The following is a 15,572-nucleotide window of genomic DNA, read 5'->3' as shown; positions in this document are numbered from 1 at the left end:
CAGGGCTTCTGAAACACTGGCTTGGCGTTTACAGTGTGGTGTGAGAAATGATGCACAAACAATGCCATCTACTGTTCAACTGCATGACTAACCCTGTTTCCTATATGGGCTCTAGCATGGTTGTCTCTTGTGCTACATTCATTGTCATCATAAAACCACTGTATTTACTTGTGATCAAAGTGAGGGAAAGTAGATTTCTCGAGAGTAGGGAAATTAGTTTTTTGAAACTGAGTATGCTGTAAACATGCTTCTAGGTCTAGGAGCATTAGTGTTTCATGTCACCCAGCCTCATTATGACTTTTCACAGCCATCATTGAAACCAAGCTTTGCTGATCTCCTTTTCATTCTTACAGGTGGTCACCAACAACCAAATATAACAGCCTTGATGTGTCGTGTCTAACTTGCTCTCTTGTTTTGCAAGATAGTGAATATTCTGTTCACAGATGCATGCCAGCTTTTAGATTATCCACTTCTTCTTGCTGTTGAATCACACTGACACAGCCTTGCACTGTTGCGTATGAACTGTTAACATTCAAATGCCTGTCTGAGGGGTGAGTACATGTTTCACCTTGCTTTAGAATACACTGTGAATTTAATTAGTCTGGCAATTTCTCAACAATAATGTAAATTATAAATAAACAATACGATTTTTGTCATAACATTTTAGATTTTTAAATTTGATGGAGAATATGTCTACTCATAATGCTTAATTAATGTTTCCACAGGAGTTTCAGACCATTGAAGGCGTTCTCGAAGTGGGAAGTATAGAGGTCTACTCTGTGTTTAGCTCTGTCCAGAGTGGCATGATCGACCATACCACTGGGCTCAGTCTCCTGGAGGCTCAGCTCATCACATCTGGCCTCGTTCTGCCTCAGTTCAGGATGTGTCTGGAGCTGGACGAAGCTTACCATCACAACCTCATTGACGAGGCCACCTGGAAGCAGCTCAGAGAGCTCAACGAAGCCAATCGGAGCATCCTGAGCCCTCCGTTCTCTTCAGAACCTCTCCCTGTGATGGCAGCTCTTAGAGAGGGGGCCGTCTCTGAGCGCCTCGCCATGAAGGTTATAGAGATCCAGCTGGCTACAGGTGGGTTGAGGGTGTCCTACACAGGTGATGTACTGACCCTGGAGAGGGCCTTTCAGTTTGGCCTGATCCCTGCACCTCTGTATGTCAAGCTCCTGGAGAGACAGAACACATGGAAGGACCTGATCAACCCCGGCACAGCAGAGAAGGTCTCGCTCACCCAGCTGGTGCAGAGGAGCGTGGTTGATGAGGAGACTGGACTGCGACTGCTGCCGGTGAAGAAGAGCCACAATGGGGGCATAGAGTTGACATCCGGAAGGAAGATGAGTGTACTTAGGGCGGTTCATGAGGGGTTGATTGACAGAGAGACCACGTTGAGACTGCTGGGTGCTCAGCTGTTTGCAGGCGGTATCGCCGACCCCAAAACAGGCCGTAAGCTCACCGTAGAGCAAGCCCTGTCAGAGGGCTTGATCGATCAAGACACTGCCAGTGGGATACTGAGCCAGCAGGCCCAAAATGGAGGCATAGTGAACCCTCAGAATGGCAAAAGGCTAACGGTGGATGAGGCTGTTCAGTGTGATTTGATGAGCTTTAGCAGTGCACTCTTGGTGCTGGAGAAACAGAAGGGGCTCATGGGACTTTTATGGCCTCACTCTGGTGAAATATTGACAGTTTCCACCTCTCTGCGGCACGAAATCATCACCAGTCAGCTTGCATTCAAACTGCTCAGCAATAGACAGAAAATCACGTCCCTTTACATACCAGAATACTCAGAGGTAGTGGATATTAACTCTGCTACTCAAAATGGTTTCATTGATGTACACACAGCAGAGGTATTGAAAACTATTGAAATACCAGATGTTTTTCCTGATGTTGATGACCTTAATGACAGATTTTCTAACTGGCTGATGTTGAGAGAGCTTCAGATTGGAGGATCCCATCGCAGTACAGATGATAATGAGATTGATTATGAGAACATAAATACCCCATCTTCCATCGAGGCAAAACAGTTATTTATCTCATACCTCACAATGAATAGTTACATGGATCCAAAATCAGGACAAAGGCTTTTAATATTCGATGGACAGTTGACTAAAATGGCAGAACTTTTAGTTGACATTTCAGTAGAGACAACTGAAAACCAGGTATACAACACTGGACCTGGTAATGCCACTTTTGAGGACATTTCATTGAAAGAAGACATTTCTGAAGATTCAGAGATGTCCTTTGATAGCAATACTGAGGATTTTGGATATTTGCACATTAACGAGGAAACAGATGGAACAATGAAAGACCATCATGCTTCAAATTTCTTCAAGGAGGAGGAGTCAGATTATAAGCAATCTGGCAATCAAGCATTTTCTAATAATGTGGTAAAGGTGGTAGCACATGATGGAACAGAGGATTTTCCTTCAGCTATTGACTGTGTAAACAATACCACTCTGCCTGATTCTGACATTAGCATCTATCAAAAGAACACAAGCAGTATAAGTCAAGCACCCATTGGAATCGATGTAGAATCCTCAGATAATCAATCAAAAGAGACTTTCACTGGAAGTTCAGCCACACAAACTCCTTCCACAGACATGAGCTTGCCCTCAGGTGCACTGGATTGCAAAATGATGATAGCACACGATTTCACAGAGATGTTTCATAGCTCTGTTAAGAATACCAGACAGCATGATTCTGTTTTGTCTGATGGCCCATCACCCTTTGAAATTGGTTTCGAAACCTCAGATAAAGCTTTATATAATCAATCAATAGGAGAATCAGCCACACAAGCCATGTCAGAAAGCTCAACCCGTACTAAATCATGCACAGTGAGTGGCAAAGACATTAACTTGTTAGCGCAACGCGTCACAGACGAAGCATCTGTAGCTGTTCATTCTGAAAAGAATGCCAGACAACCTGATTCTAAAGACAACGTGTTGTCTAATAGCACCTATCAAAAGACCAGACACAGTACAAACCCATCATCATTTGAAATTGGTGTAGAAACTACAGAAATACCTTCAGATTATCAACCGCAAGAGACCGTCAATGGAGTTTCAGCTTCAGAAACGGTTTTGGAAAGCTCAGCTCCTCCTAGATTGTGCTTCGTGAATGACACAGACATGCGCCTGACATCAGGTGCCAAGGATTCTAAAAAGGTGGTGGCAAAAGGCCTCACAGAGGAAGCATCTGTAGAGGTTAGCTCTTGTAAAAATACCCATACGAGCCCAGCGCTAACTGAAATTGATTTAGTCACCTCGGAAACTTATTCAGATAATCAACCAAAAGATACAGCCAATGGAGTTTCAGCCACACAAACCATTTTGGAAAGCTCAACTCCTAGATTCTGCACAGTTGATTCTGAAAAGACTATCCAGCAGTCTGATTCTGAAGCAATTGTTTCGAAGAAGAAGAAGATAAACAACACAAGTATAGTACCCTTTGAAATTGATGTAGAAACCTCACATATAACTTCAGATAATCAACCACAAGAGGCTTTCACTTTCAATGAAGGGTCAGCCACACAAATAATTTTGGAAAGGTCAACCCGCCCACTATTGTGCTCAGCTGCACCAGATTCCAAAAGGATGCCAGCACAAAAGGAATATTCTAGCTCTGAAAACAATGCACAACATTCCAAAATGGAGGTAGCACACGGTTTCAAAGACAAATCACCCATATCTATTGACTCTGAAAAAAATACCAGGCAGCCTTCCTTTGAAATGGGGTTTGTGTCTGACAGAATCTATCAAACCAACACAATGAGCACAAGCCCAACACCATTTAAAATGGATTCAGAAACAGATATTGCTTCAGATAATCAACCTAAAGGGACTTTCAATGGAAGTTCAGCCACACAAACAGTTCTGAAAAGCTCTACTTTGTGCTCAGGGAAAGACACAGGCCTGCCCTTGGCCTCAGTTGCACAAGGTTCCCCACAACATCCCACATATCCAGTGACACCTGGCTGTGAGACAGACAAGGACACCAACTTTGAGTCATCGCTATTGGCCACTGTATCGACAGACACCCTTGACACGACCACAGCGTTTCCATGCACTGAAGAAGTAGTGCGGGACAATACAAATGAGAGAGGACTTGCGACCCACCTTCTCAGACCCCAAGTTGAAGAGGGTGGCATTTTGTATATAATTTCTGAGAAACGCTGTGATCTTGACTCACCTTTTGATAAGGGCCTTGTGGATGAGGAGACGGTGTTAGAGGTGTCGGCATTGCGGCTCCACAAGGGAGATGTGTTAGAGGAAGAGAGAAGCACAGTGGCAACCCTGAAAGAAGTTGTGTCTAAAAGCTCCATATCCTCCCAGATAGCCCTGCAGATCATGGAAGAGCACAGCATGTTGGGGGGTGTACATGACCCCATGTCTGGATGTACTATTAGTGTGAGTGCAGCACTAGATTCAGCGATGATTGATGATGATTTGGCTGAAAAGATCCTTCACTCAGACCCAGTATACAAAGCAATCATCCACCCTGATAGACACTGTACTCACAGCATTTCATATTCCCAGAGTCTGGGCCTCATAGACAACGATGAGGCTGAGAATTTACTGCAGCATCAAACAGACAAAAAGCTGTCGGTTTTGGTTCTTGATGTCTCTGATGAGGAAGAATGGATAGAGAATACGGATGGACATGCACGGGAAGATCTGTATGCAGAAGGAAGCAAAGAACAGAACTGCGATTCACAGAAGGCCTTACTACCTTCATTCACCATTAGTCATGGGCCTGTATGTAGACAGATCATATCACCTATCCTGTCAGATCAGGTAACAGAGGGACGTGTCATCCATGAACTTGAAACAACATCTCCATTAAGGGAAGATAGTGCCTCATATTCCCCCACTCGTCCACTGTCAGACATTGTCCCCGGGTCTAGAAATTCCATCCAAAATGACATTTTGTCAAACAGATCAAACTCTCTCAGTTTGAGCGATAGTGGAGATAGTGGAGCACCTCAGCGCCAGGCTGAGGAATTGAGACAGACAGAGGAAGACGGTAGCAGTTCTCTGAGGAGAGACACTGATATGTCCTGCGAGGCGGTGGGCTTCACTCCGGGTGATGGGCAGCTGGGAGCAGGATACCGTGAGATAGTGGGGGACCAGACTGTTAGTCCTGTTCAGAGTGACTCAGGCGTGTCCTGCTCATCACATAGTGATCTGTTGTCTGATGAAAGGAAAATGGAGAACACTGTTCAGGCGCCAGCCAGCCAGCTAGTGAAGGAGTCAGACCGGAGAATAGATAGCTCATCACCAAGAGATTTGTCTGGCAGTGTAACAAGCACAGTGTCCGGAGATGTGGGTGTCAGTGGGGATAAAACTGTAATAAATGGTGATGGAGTTTCATTGTTTAACACTGTGTCACCTCAGCGACCTCTAGTGAAGTCAGAGAGGGATGTTGGTGGCGAAATCGAGCCCATATCCTCTCAAAACGGGCATAGTCATAGTAACCCCACCGTTCAGAAAAAGACTCCAGTGCAGTTGACAAACTTATCTGATTTAGCTATTGTATCCAGTGTACATAGCATAAAATCAGGCAGTGACAATAAAGACAGCTACGATATAGGTGATCAAGAGCAGTTAGAAACTGCTCCCATTAAAGAGAATTCTAGCACAATCACCCCTGATCCGACACTGACTGATAAATGCCTGCCAAATTCAAACGCTAATGTTGAGCCTAAAGCTAATGACAGGGTTGAATCAAGCAGGAGTGGTGACAGCAAACCAGGGAGACAAGCAGGCTTATCTGATGATGGTCTCTCACAGATTACTGATCAAGCGACATCACAGACAGGACAGACAAGTAGCAACGATACAAGTTTGTTGTCAGCATCAACAATGACCCCAGGGAATCCATCAAAGGCAAAAGAGCCAGGTATGAGATCAGATGTTAAACAAGATGAATGTGGTTCTGTTGATAATCATCCCCAGCCAATGGCCGCTAATGCTCAACCAGACGCCAATACACCCTCAACGTCAGAAATGACCTCAGGGCATCCAGTAAAGCCTGGCCTCGGATCAGAACTTACACGTAGGCAGAATCAATGTGGTGCTGATGGGAATCATCCCCATCTGATGACTGTTGATGTTCCACCAGACTCCATGACACATGATAGTGTCCCACCACCTGCGTTGGCGATCTATACTGCTCTAAGGAATGGTTTAGATGAGCTGGTGAGAATGAGAGTGGAGGGGGCAGATGTCAATGACTTGCAAAAAGCTGAGACCCAAGCAGTGGAGGACATCATCAACCTGATACAGGACAATCCACAGTCCCATGGAAGAGGTTTTGGTGAGGAGACAGATGCAGCGCCTGGGCTTATGATAAGTAGTAGCCCAGATCTCCTCAGGGATCTGTTGAAGCAGGAGCCTCTCCGTTCAGGTAAAACTAGTCCGGAGGAAGAGGAAGGGGAACCCCTCCATGAAGAAACCCCTCCATCTGATGTGACCCAGATTCAGTCTCGGCTTCTGCAGGTTCTTCAAAGTGTATCCTCAAGCCAAGACCCTGCCATGCTCAGAGATGTGATAGGAACCTTGAGCAGTATTCTGGGCGGTGCTCCTCATAAGGACAGGCCACACAACCTGGAGATCCTCCAGGAGGAAGGCTCATCAGATGAGGCTGAAGGTGCCGTGGCAGATCCCATGGAAGCTCCTGACCTATGTCAATCTACAGAGGTTGAAACCATTTCAGACACAGGCAATGCTGAAGCAGTTCAATCTAAAGTCAGGGTAAGTTAATGTTCAAAACACATAAATGCCTAGAAAAGAACTATTCTTAATTTATATGACATATTATGTATTGATTATGTATTATTCATGAATATGATGTATTTCCAGCAACAGTACTCCACCCAGGATTATCTGGAGTGTGTTGGCAGACTTCAGGATCATGCAGATGTTCTAGAGGAGATCATGAATGTCCTGTCATCCCAGCAGGGCTCTCTGAGTAACAATATGGAGGAGTTGCAAAGTCATCTGGATGAATCTCAGGTTTGTTATCACATACACAATGTGATAAAAGTTTAGCAAAAATACTATCCATACAGTTGAAGTCGTAAGTTTACATACACTTAGGTTGGAGTCATTAAAGCTTGTTTTTCAACCACTCCACACATTGCTTGTTAACAAACTATAGTTTTGCACGTCGGTTAGGACATCTACTTTGTGCAATTTTTCCAACAATTGTTTACAGACAGATTATTTCACTTATAATTCACTGTATCACAATTCCAGTGGGTCAGAAGTTTACATACATTAAGTTGACTGTGCCTTTAAACAGCTTGGAAAATTCCAGAAAATTATGTCATGGCTTTAGAAGCTTCTGATAGGCTAATTGACATCATTTGAGTCAATTGGAGGTGAACCTGTAGACGTATTTCAAGGCCTACCTTCAAACTCACTGCCTCTTTGCTTGACATCATGAGAAAATGAAAAGAAATCAGCCAAGACAGAAAAATAATTGTGGACCTCCACAAGTCTGGTTCATTCTTGGTAGCAATTTCTAAACACCTGAAGGTACCATGTTCATCTGTACAAACAAAAGTACGCAAGTATAAACACCATGAGACCACGCAGCCATCATACCGCTCCGGAAGGAGATGCATTCTGTCTCCTAGAGATGAACGTACTTTGGTGCGAAAAGTGCAAGTCAATCCCAGAACAACAGCAAAGGACCTTGTGAAGATGCTGGAGGAAACAGGTACAAAAGTATCTATATCCACAGTAAAACGAGTCAAATATCGACATAACCTGAAAGGCCGGTCAGCACAAAAGAAGCCACTGCTCCAAAACCACCATAAAAAAACAGACTACGGTTTGTAACTGCACATGGGGACAAAGATCATACTTTTTGGAGAAATGTCCTCTGATCTGATGAAACAAAAATAGATCTGTTTGGCCATAATGACCATTGTTATGTTTGGAGGAAAAAGGGGGAGGTTTGCAAGCCGAAGAACATCATCCCAACCGTGAAGCAAGGGGGTGGCCATCACAAAGCCCTGACCTCAATCCTATAGAAAATGTGTGGGCAGAACTGAAAAAGCTTGTTTGAGCAAGGAGGCCTACAAACCTGACTCAGTTACACCAGCTCTGTCAGGAGGAATGGGCCAAAATTCACCCAACTTATTGTGGGAAGCTTGTGGAAGGCTACCTGAAACGTTTGACCCAAGTTAAACAATTTAAAGGCAATGCTACCAAATACTAATTGAATGTGTGTGAACTTTTCACCCACTGGGAATGTGATGAAAGAAATAAAAGCTGAAATAAATCATTCTCTCTACTATTATTCTGACATTTGACATTTTTTAAATAAAGTGGTGATCCTAACTGATCTAAGACAGAGAATTTTTACTAGAATTAAATGTCAGGAATTGTGAAAGCCAACTACATTTAAACACAGGTTAAGATGTATGTAAACTTCTGACTTCAGTTGTATGCTTGAATACACAATCAGAACTCTCCCTCAGTGAAAGAATATGCAACCTACAGGTACTTTCTAGACACTTCAATTTCTCTCTTTATTTCTGTTTCTAAGTTTCTCCTCCTTGCATTGAGCATCTGTCTCAATATTCACCCACTTCTTACATGTCACTTTCCTATTTTCTGACTAAATTCACTCTGTTTCTAGTCGTTGGAAGCACATCTCTCTACACTGGCTGGCTTTCTGACCAGAGATCTGGACATAACCAAGCAGCTGTTAAAGTCTGCCAGTGAGCTTGTTCCCACGCATATCCACCAAGATCTGGCTTCAGCCTTTCGAGAGTTGCAGCCAGTTTTTGCAAACGTTTGCCAGATGTCTGCAGAAAATAATTATGTTCTAAGGCAGGCTATTGATACAGGAAAGGTCAGTGTTTGTTTCTCATTGTTTGGATATACACATGTAGGATCTTAATTTGAGCCAGTTTGCTACAGCAGGAAAATAATCATGCAGCAACAGGAAATGTTAATTATTTTGTAGATTATAGTTAATGGATATTTTTGAGGTGGTTGATACATTTTTCAACCAGAAGCCTTTGTAAACCTCAAATATACTACAAGTTTTACATTTCCTGCATTGCAGGAAAGTTCTCCTGCAACAGGGTGATCAAATTAAGATCCTACATCTGTAGGAAGTTGTGTTACTGAACTGCACTAAATACGTAAATACAGTGAGTCTTGTGTTTTTCAGGCCCAGTTGAAGTCAACATACCAGGATCTCCTCAGTACCCTTGATAGACTATCAGGCTGTATTCATGACACCTCTGAGATGGCCTGCAACCTCGACATCCTGAACACATCTGACGTGGACACAGTGAAAGACATGATCCAAAAGAATAAGGTATATTTTAATACCTTATTCTCCATGTTCCTTATTCACCTAGAGTTGTCAAACACAGTATTTGAAGGTTATATGGATGAAAATAAATAAAAGTTTGTTTTTCCCTTAAATGACACAATATATTGTAATAGACATTGCATGTATGCATTACATTTAAACATCCAATGAGTTGTGTTGATTTATTCCTTCCACATCCATGACCTCCTCTGCCTGTGTTTCTAGGGCATGGAGACTAATCTGTCAGGGACCCACAGACATCTGGAGGACACTGCGTTTGACATCCAGTACTTTATCTCAGAGCATGCTCAGTTCCTGAGTCCGACCCAGAGCAGGCACCTCCTCAAATCTCTCAGCGCCACCCAGAGGGCGTTTAAGGAACAAATGGAGAGGGTGGCCAAACAGAGACGCACCCTGGAACGTCATCTGGAGATCAGAGAGGACGAGAGTCAGCAGAAGGTTTGGACCCAAATGACTATTTTACAATTAGGGCCATTGCACCTTGGAAAGAGTCGCTTTCAGTTTGTTGAGAAAACTATGAAAATGTATTGGTTGAAGTGAGGTGAGCATGAGAGTGAAGTGTGGTTGTTTATGTATTTTATGGATATATAAACTAATTATTGTATTGCTCTACATTTTTTAATATCTATAACATAATATTGTATGTCACTAAAATTCATTAAGGTAAGATTTAGAATGATGTGCTTTGAATGTGTTTTAATTAGAAATTACTCTATTGCATTTGTCTTTTAACAACACAAAGATCACTGCTTGACCACTGCCAAACGCTAACCTTTCTCCTGGTCGTGTTCACGTTTCACAGGCTTCAAGACACCTTTGAACTCTAAACACCAGATGATAAACTCAAAATGCATCTTCAGTGGGGGACGTTTTCCCCCACCAACCTCAGTCAGCACTAACACACTTGTGAATATCCTATTGCTGTCTACTGGACCCGTCCTCCTTCTTTACCAAGTCAGAGATCTGGCTTGTTGTGTGGCTAGCATGTTTACAGCATACTCAGACCATTGTCCTAGGGGGTTGGCTTTCTATAAATGTCCGGGTATGATTAGTACGTAACATGTAGTGTAAACTGAGACCTGTTGGGTGGAGTGTAACATAGTAACATTGATCTCTGATATGTGCAGGACATGGAGGAGAAACAGAAGGTGTTCTCAGACAAGCTGCAGGAGCTGTGTGACAACCTGACCAATACAGAGAACCGTCTGATAGGCCATCAGCAGCAGACCAAGGGTGCAGCGAGTGTGGAAGACCTGCAGCATGTGCAGCAAGAGCATCAGGTTCAGTAAAACATGCTGGTTAACTAGTCAATCAATTGCATCTGAGCTTCAGAGTGTACGGCTACAGTCTTCTTTCTTTTTTTATCGTATACTTAAGTGATAATGCCAGAGAAGCCGGTGTTTGGAGGATATATTGGCACGGTGTTGTTAGGACCGAGATGAAGTCGAGGGGCTATGCGTTCTATGGAAAATAATGAACAATGTGGAAGGTGTGTTCCACGACGCGCTAGCTGAGTGGAACGGACCTTCCACGGAGGTGCATTATTTTCCAAAGAACGCATAGAGCCCCGAGTTGATAATCCATTTTTTACCATGGCCAATGGGAATGGGAATATATATATACAGTACCAGTCAAAGGTTTGGACACACCTACTCATTGCAGTTTTTCTTTATTTGTACTATGTTCTACATTATAGAATAATAGTGAAGACATCAAAACTATGAAATAACACACATGGAATCATGTAGTAACCAAAAAAGTGTTAAACAAAACAAAATGTATTTTATATTTGAGATTCTTCAAAATAGCCACCCTTTGCATTGATGACAGCTTTGCACACTCTTGGTATTCTCTCAACCAGCTACATGAGATAGTCACTTGGAATGCATTTCAATTAACAGGTGTGCCTTATTAAAAGTTCATTTGTGGAATTTCTTTCCTTCTTAATTATTTTGAGCCAATCAGTTGTGTTGTGACAAGGTAGCGTTGGTATACAGAAGGTAGTCCTATTTGGTAAAAGACCAAGTCTAAATTATGGCAAGAACAGCTCAAATAATCAGAGAAATTTCAAGAACTTTGAAAGTTTCTTTAAGTTCAGTCGCAAAAACCAGCAAGCGCTATTATGAAACTGTCTCTCACGCTTGATGGTTCTCCTCTGCCGCTTGCTGTAGAAATTGCAGCCCAAATAAATGCTTCACAGAGTTCAAGTAACAGACACATCTCAATATCAACTGTTCAGAGGAGACTGCGTGAATCGGGCCTTCATCGTCGAATTGCTGCAAAGAAACCACAACTAAAGAACACCAATAAAAAGGAGAGACTTGCTTGGGCCATGAAAGACCACTGTAAACCTGTCCTTTGGTCTGATGAGTCCAAATGTGAGATTTTTGGTTCCAACCACCGTGTCTTTGTGAGACGTGGTGTAGGTGAATGGATGATCTCCACATGTGTGGTTCCCACCGTGAAGCATGGAGGAGGAGATGTGATGGTGTGGGGGTGCTTTGCTGGTGACACTGTATGTGATTTTTATAGAATTCAAGGCGCACTAAACCAGCATGGCTACCACAGCATTCTGCAGCGATTTACCATCCCATCTGGTTTGTGCTTAGTGGGACGATCATTATCAACAAGTTTTCTTGTTTTTCAAATCAACCAACACAACACATTCCACATTCACAGATGTGACAGGCTTAAAAATATATATAAAAAAATAATAAATAATAGTTATATAATAGTATATATATATATATACACACACACACACACATACATACATGTACATACACATACACACAAAGAACAATTAAAAATGAAACATTGCAGCAGCACTATGAAGGTTCTTATGACGACGAGCAAATAATTAGTTTTTAGATTTTACAGCACCTTACACAATGTATCTACCCATTCACTCTGTCCAATTTGAAATATAGTTGACTAGTGGAGACCAGAGTCTATCAAACTTGGGCTGTCTCTTGTGGAGGTCATAAGTGAGCTTTTAAAGAGGGAGAACGTCAACAATCTGGTCAATCCACATTTTAAATGTAGGAGAGGTATTAGAGGCCCACAATAGAAGAATACATTTCTTAGCAAAGATAGTCATAAAAACATTTTTTCTGTCAGGATCAAGAACAAAGTCCTGCTGGGCATTAAGAAGATAGATACACGGGGTCATATCAAACTGTACATCTATTATTTTCTGTGCAGCAGTATGTATAGAATTTGTCAATCTCTCTACAGCTCCAAAATACATGCATATAGGTTCCACTTTCAGAGGTACATCTTTTACAGTTAGGAGGCATGTCTGTTTTCATTCTATGGAGTCTCAACGGAGTATAATAAAATGTGTACAAAAATGTGTAATTAGATTCCTTCATTTTTACATTAGTAGAGGAGCAGTATACCCTGTCGCAAACCTCTGCCCATAACTCATCACTGATAGTCAGACCAAGGTCCTTTCCCCAGATTATTTTCAAAGGAGTAAAGGAGGAGCCTCCTTTCTCAGAAAGGAGTCTATAGATGTAAGATATTTTGCCATTAAGGGATTGTGCTGTGACAAGAAGGGTTTCAACTCCATTCAACTGAGCTCTAAACCTCCTCTTGGAAGTAAATGAGGAAATTACATGTCTAATTTGAAGATAGATTTTTTTTAATGGGATCTTGGCACATTGAATTCACTGCAGAGCTCTTGAAAGGATTTCAGTGTAGTGGTTTTCTGATGAAATAGGTCTGAAAAGGTCCTGATTCCTAGAGTATGCCAAAGATTAAAAGTTGGCATCCCTCAGGGCTTTTGGCAAGTCTGGGCTGCCTACTATAGGCGAGTGAGAACATATTTGGGAGGAAATGCCCAGGTATTTCTTACAGTCCCTCCATGCTAGTAGGGTGCTGTAAATCACAAAGGTTTTCCCACTTCACTAAAGTTAGTAATGAATATAATTGAGCTTAGGGGCAATGAACCACAGGATTATCATGTGTTGTTTAAAAGGACAATGACCCATCACACCTCCAGGCTGTGTAAGGGCTATTTGACCAAGAAGGAGAGTGATGAAGTGCTGCATCAGATGACCTGGCCTCCACAATCACCTGACCTCAACCCTATTGAGATGGTTTGGGATGAGTTGGACCGCAGAGTAAAGGAAAAGCTGGCAAAAAGTGTTCAGCATATGTAGGAACTCCTTCAAGACTGGAAAAGTATTTCAGGTGAAGCTGGTTGAGATAATGCCAAGAGTGTGTAAAGCATTGAAAAGACAGCCTACAGGGAGGAGGTAAGGGCCCTCGGAGTGTGATGTCAGGAAAATAACCTCTCATTCAACATCAACAAAACAAAGGAGATGATAGTGGACTTCAGGAAACAGCAGAGGGAGCATCCCCCCCCCCCCCATCCACATCAACAAGACAGAGGAGAAGGTGGAAAGTTCCTCGGTGCACACATCACGGACAAACTGAAATGGTCCAGCCACGCAGACAGCATAGTGAAGGAGCTGCAGCGCCTCTTCATCCTCAGGAGGCTGAAGAAATTTGGCTTGTCACCTAAAACACTCACAAACTTTTACAGATGCACAATCGAGAGCATCCTGTTGGTCGATATCACTGCCTGGTACAGCAACTGCACCCCCCTCAACCACAAGGCTCTCCAGAGGGTAGTGAGGTCTGCACAATGCATCACCAGGGGCAAACTACCTTCCCTCCGGGATACCTACAGCACCCAATGTCACAGGAAGGCCAGAAAGATCATCAAGGACAACAACCACCCAAGTCTGTTCACCCCACTATCATCCAGAAGGCAAGGTCAGTACAGGTGCATCAAAGCAGGGACCGAGAGGCTGAAAAACAGCTTCTATCTCAAGGCCACCAAAGTGTTAAACAGCCGTCACTAACATAGAGAGGCTGCTGCCAACATACAGACTCAAATCTCTGGCACTTTAATAAATGGACTTAATAAATGTATCACTAGTCACTTTACATAACACCACTTTAATCATGTTTACATATTATATTACTCATCTCACATGTATATACAGTACTCTATACCATCTACTGCATCTTGCCTATACCGCACGGCCATCGCTCATCCAGATATTTATATGTACATATTCTTATTCATCCCTTTACATTTGTGTGTTTAAGGTAGTTGTTGTGAATTTGTTAGATGACTTGTTAGATATTATTGCATTGTTGGAACCAGAAGCACAAGCCTTTCGCTACACTCGTATTAACATCTGATACCATGTGTATGTGACCTATAACATTTGATTTGATTTGAGCTGTCATCAAGCCAAAGATGAGCTACTTTGAAGAATCTATCATCTAAAATACATTTTGATTTGTTGAACACTTTTTTTTGGTTACTACATGATTCCATGTGTTATTTCATAGTTTTCAATGTAGAAAATAGTACAAATAAAGAAAAATCATTGAATGAGTAGGTGTGTCCAACTGTTTGACTGGTACTATACATTTTACGGACACAGTATATTTTACAATAGTTATCTTTTGTTTGTTTTTAGTCCCACCATTCAGCTCCACTCAACCCCTCACATCTATCGCTGAAGACCATCCAGTTTTGATATTTATTTGCCATATATTTTTCAATTGTGCTGTGATGTTTCACAAAATGTTTCACAAAACTATCAGCCCTAGCTTGCCGTTATGAAAATCGAATTCAACAATGCCAATCATTTCAAAAGCAGCTCAAACATAGAACATGTACGAATTAACTATAGCCATTGAATTCTACAGTGCAAATATAGCGTGTGTTATAGGGAAATAACGCACGTTCTATAATGCCCTTCAAGCCAATCAGAAACAAGTATTCAACAATACCATGGTATAAACAGTTATACACATTGTTTTACAAATGTATTGCTATTATACTGAATCTTGTTTGATGGGTTCACTAATTTATAAATGAATATTTATTTTATTATGTTTTCTGCATCTGTGTTTGTTAAATGTTAAATGTCCAGGCCTTGCAGAAAGACATCTTGACCAATGGCAGTGCCTTGAATGAGGTCATCAGTAGCTCCAAGAAGTTCCTGGATGAGAATCGGTCTAAGCTGACCCCAGATCAGATCATTGCCATCGAGAGCAAGCTGGAAGACGCCAAGAGCAAGGTCAAACTTATCAACCAACGGGCCGAGGAGTCAAGGAAAGACCTGGAGAAGTCTGTGACCACTGCTATCAAACAGGAGACTGAGAAGGTTGGAAAA

The 15,572-nt window shown here is 42.3% G+C and overlaps 1 protein-coding gene across 7 annotated transcripts in view; it reads left to right on the top strand.

Annotated features, from left to right (window-relative positions):
* dst (dystonin) overlaps nt 1-15,572 on the top strand; it is a 212,990-nt gene that overhangs the window by 139,418 nt on the left and 58,000 nt on the right. For all 7 annotated transcript variants that reach the window (XM_052477885.1, XM_052477887.1, XM_052477888.1 and 4 more), the window contains 7 exons: nt 726-6,761; nt 6,870-7,022; nt 8,659-8,874; nt 9,199-9,348; nt 9,571-9,804; nt 10,494-10,646; nt 15,330-15,563. In XM_052477885.1, coding sequence (XP_052333845.1) covers nt 726-6,761; nt 6,870-7,022; nt 8,659-8,874; nt 9,199-9,348; nt 9,571-9,804; nt 10,494-10,646; nt 15,330-15,563 — 7,176 coding nt within the window. The remainder of the gene's footprint in view (nt 1-725; nt 6,762-6,869; nt 7,023-8,658; nt 8,875-9,198; nt 9,349-9,570; nt 9,805-10,493; nt 10,647-15,329; nt 15,564-15,572) is intronic.

Source organism: Oncorhynchus keta, chromosome 24, assembly GCF_023373465.1.
Source record: "Oncorhynchus keta strain PuntledgeMale-10-30-2019 chromosome 24, Oket_V2, whole genome shotgun sequence".
Classification (NCBI taxonomy): Eukaryota; Metazoa; Chordata; class Actinopteri; order Salmoniformes; family Salmonidae; genus Oncorhynchus; species Oncorhynchus keta.
Note: the sequence above shows the minus strand (reverse complement) of the source record. Positions and strands in the feature narration are given on the sequence as shown.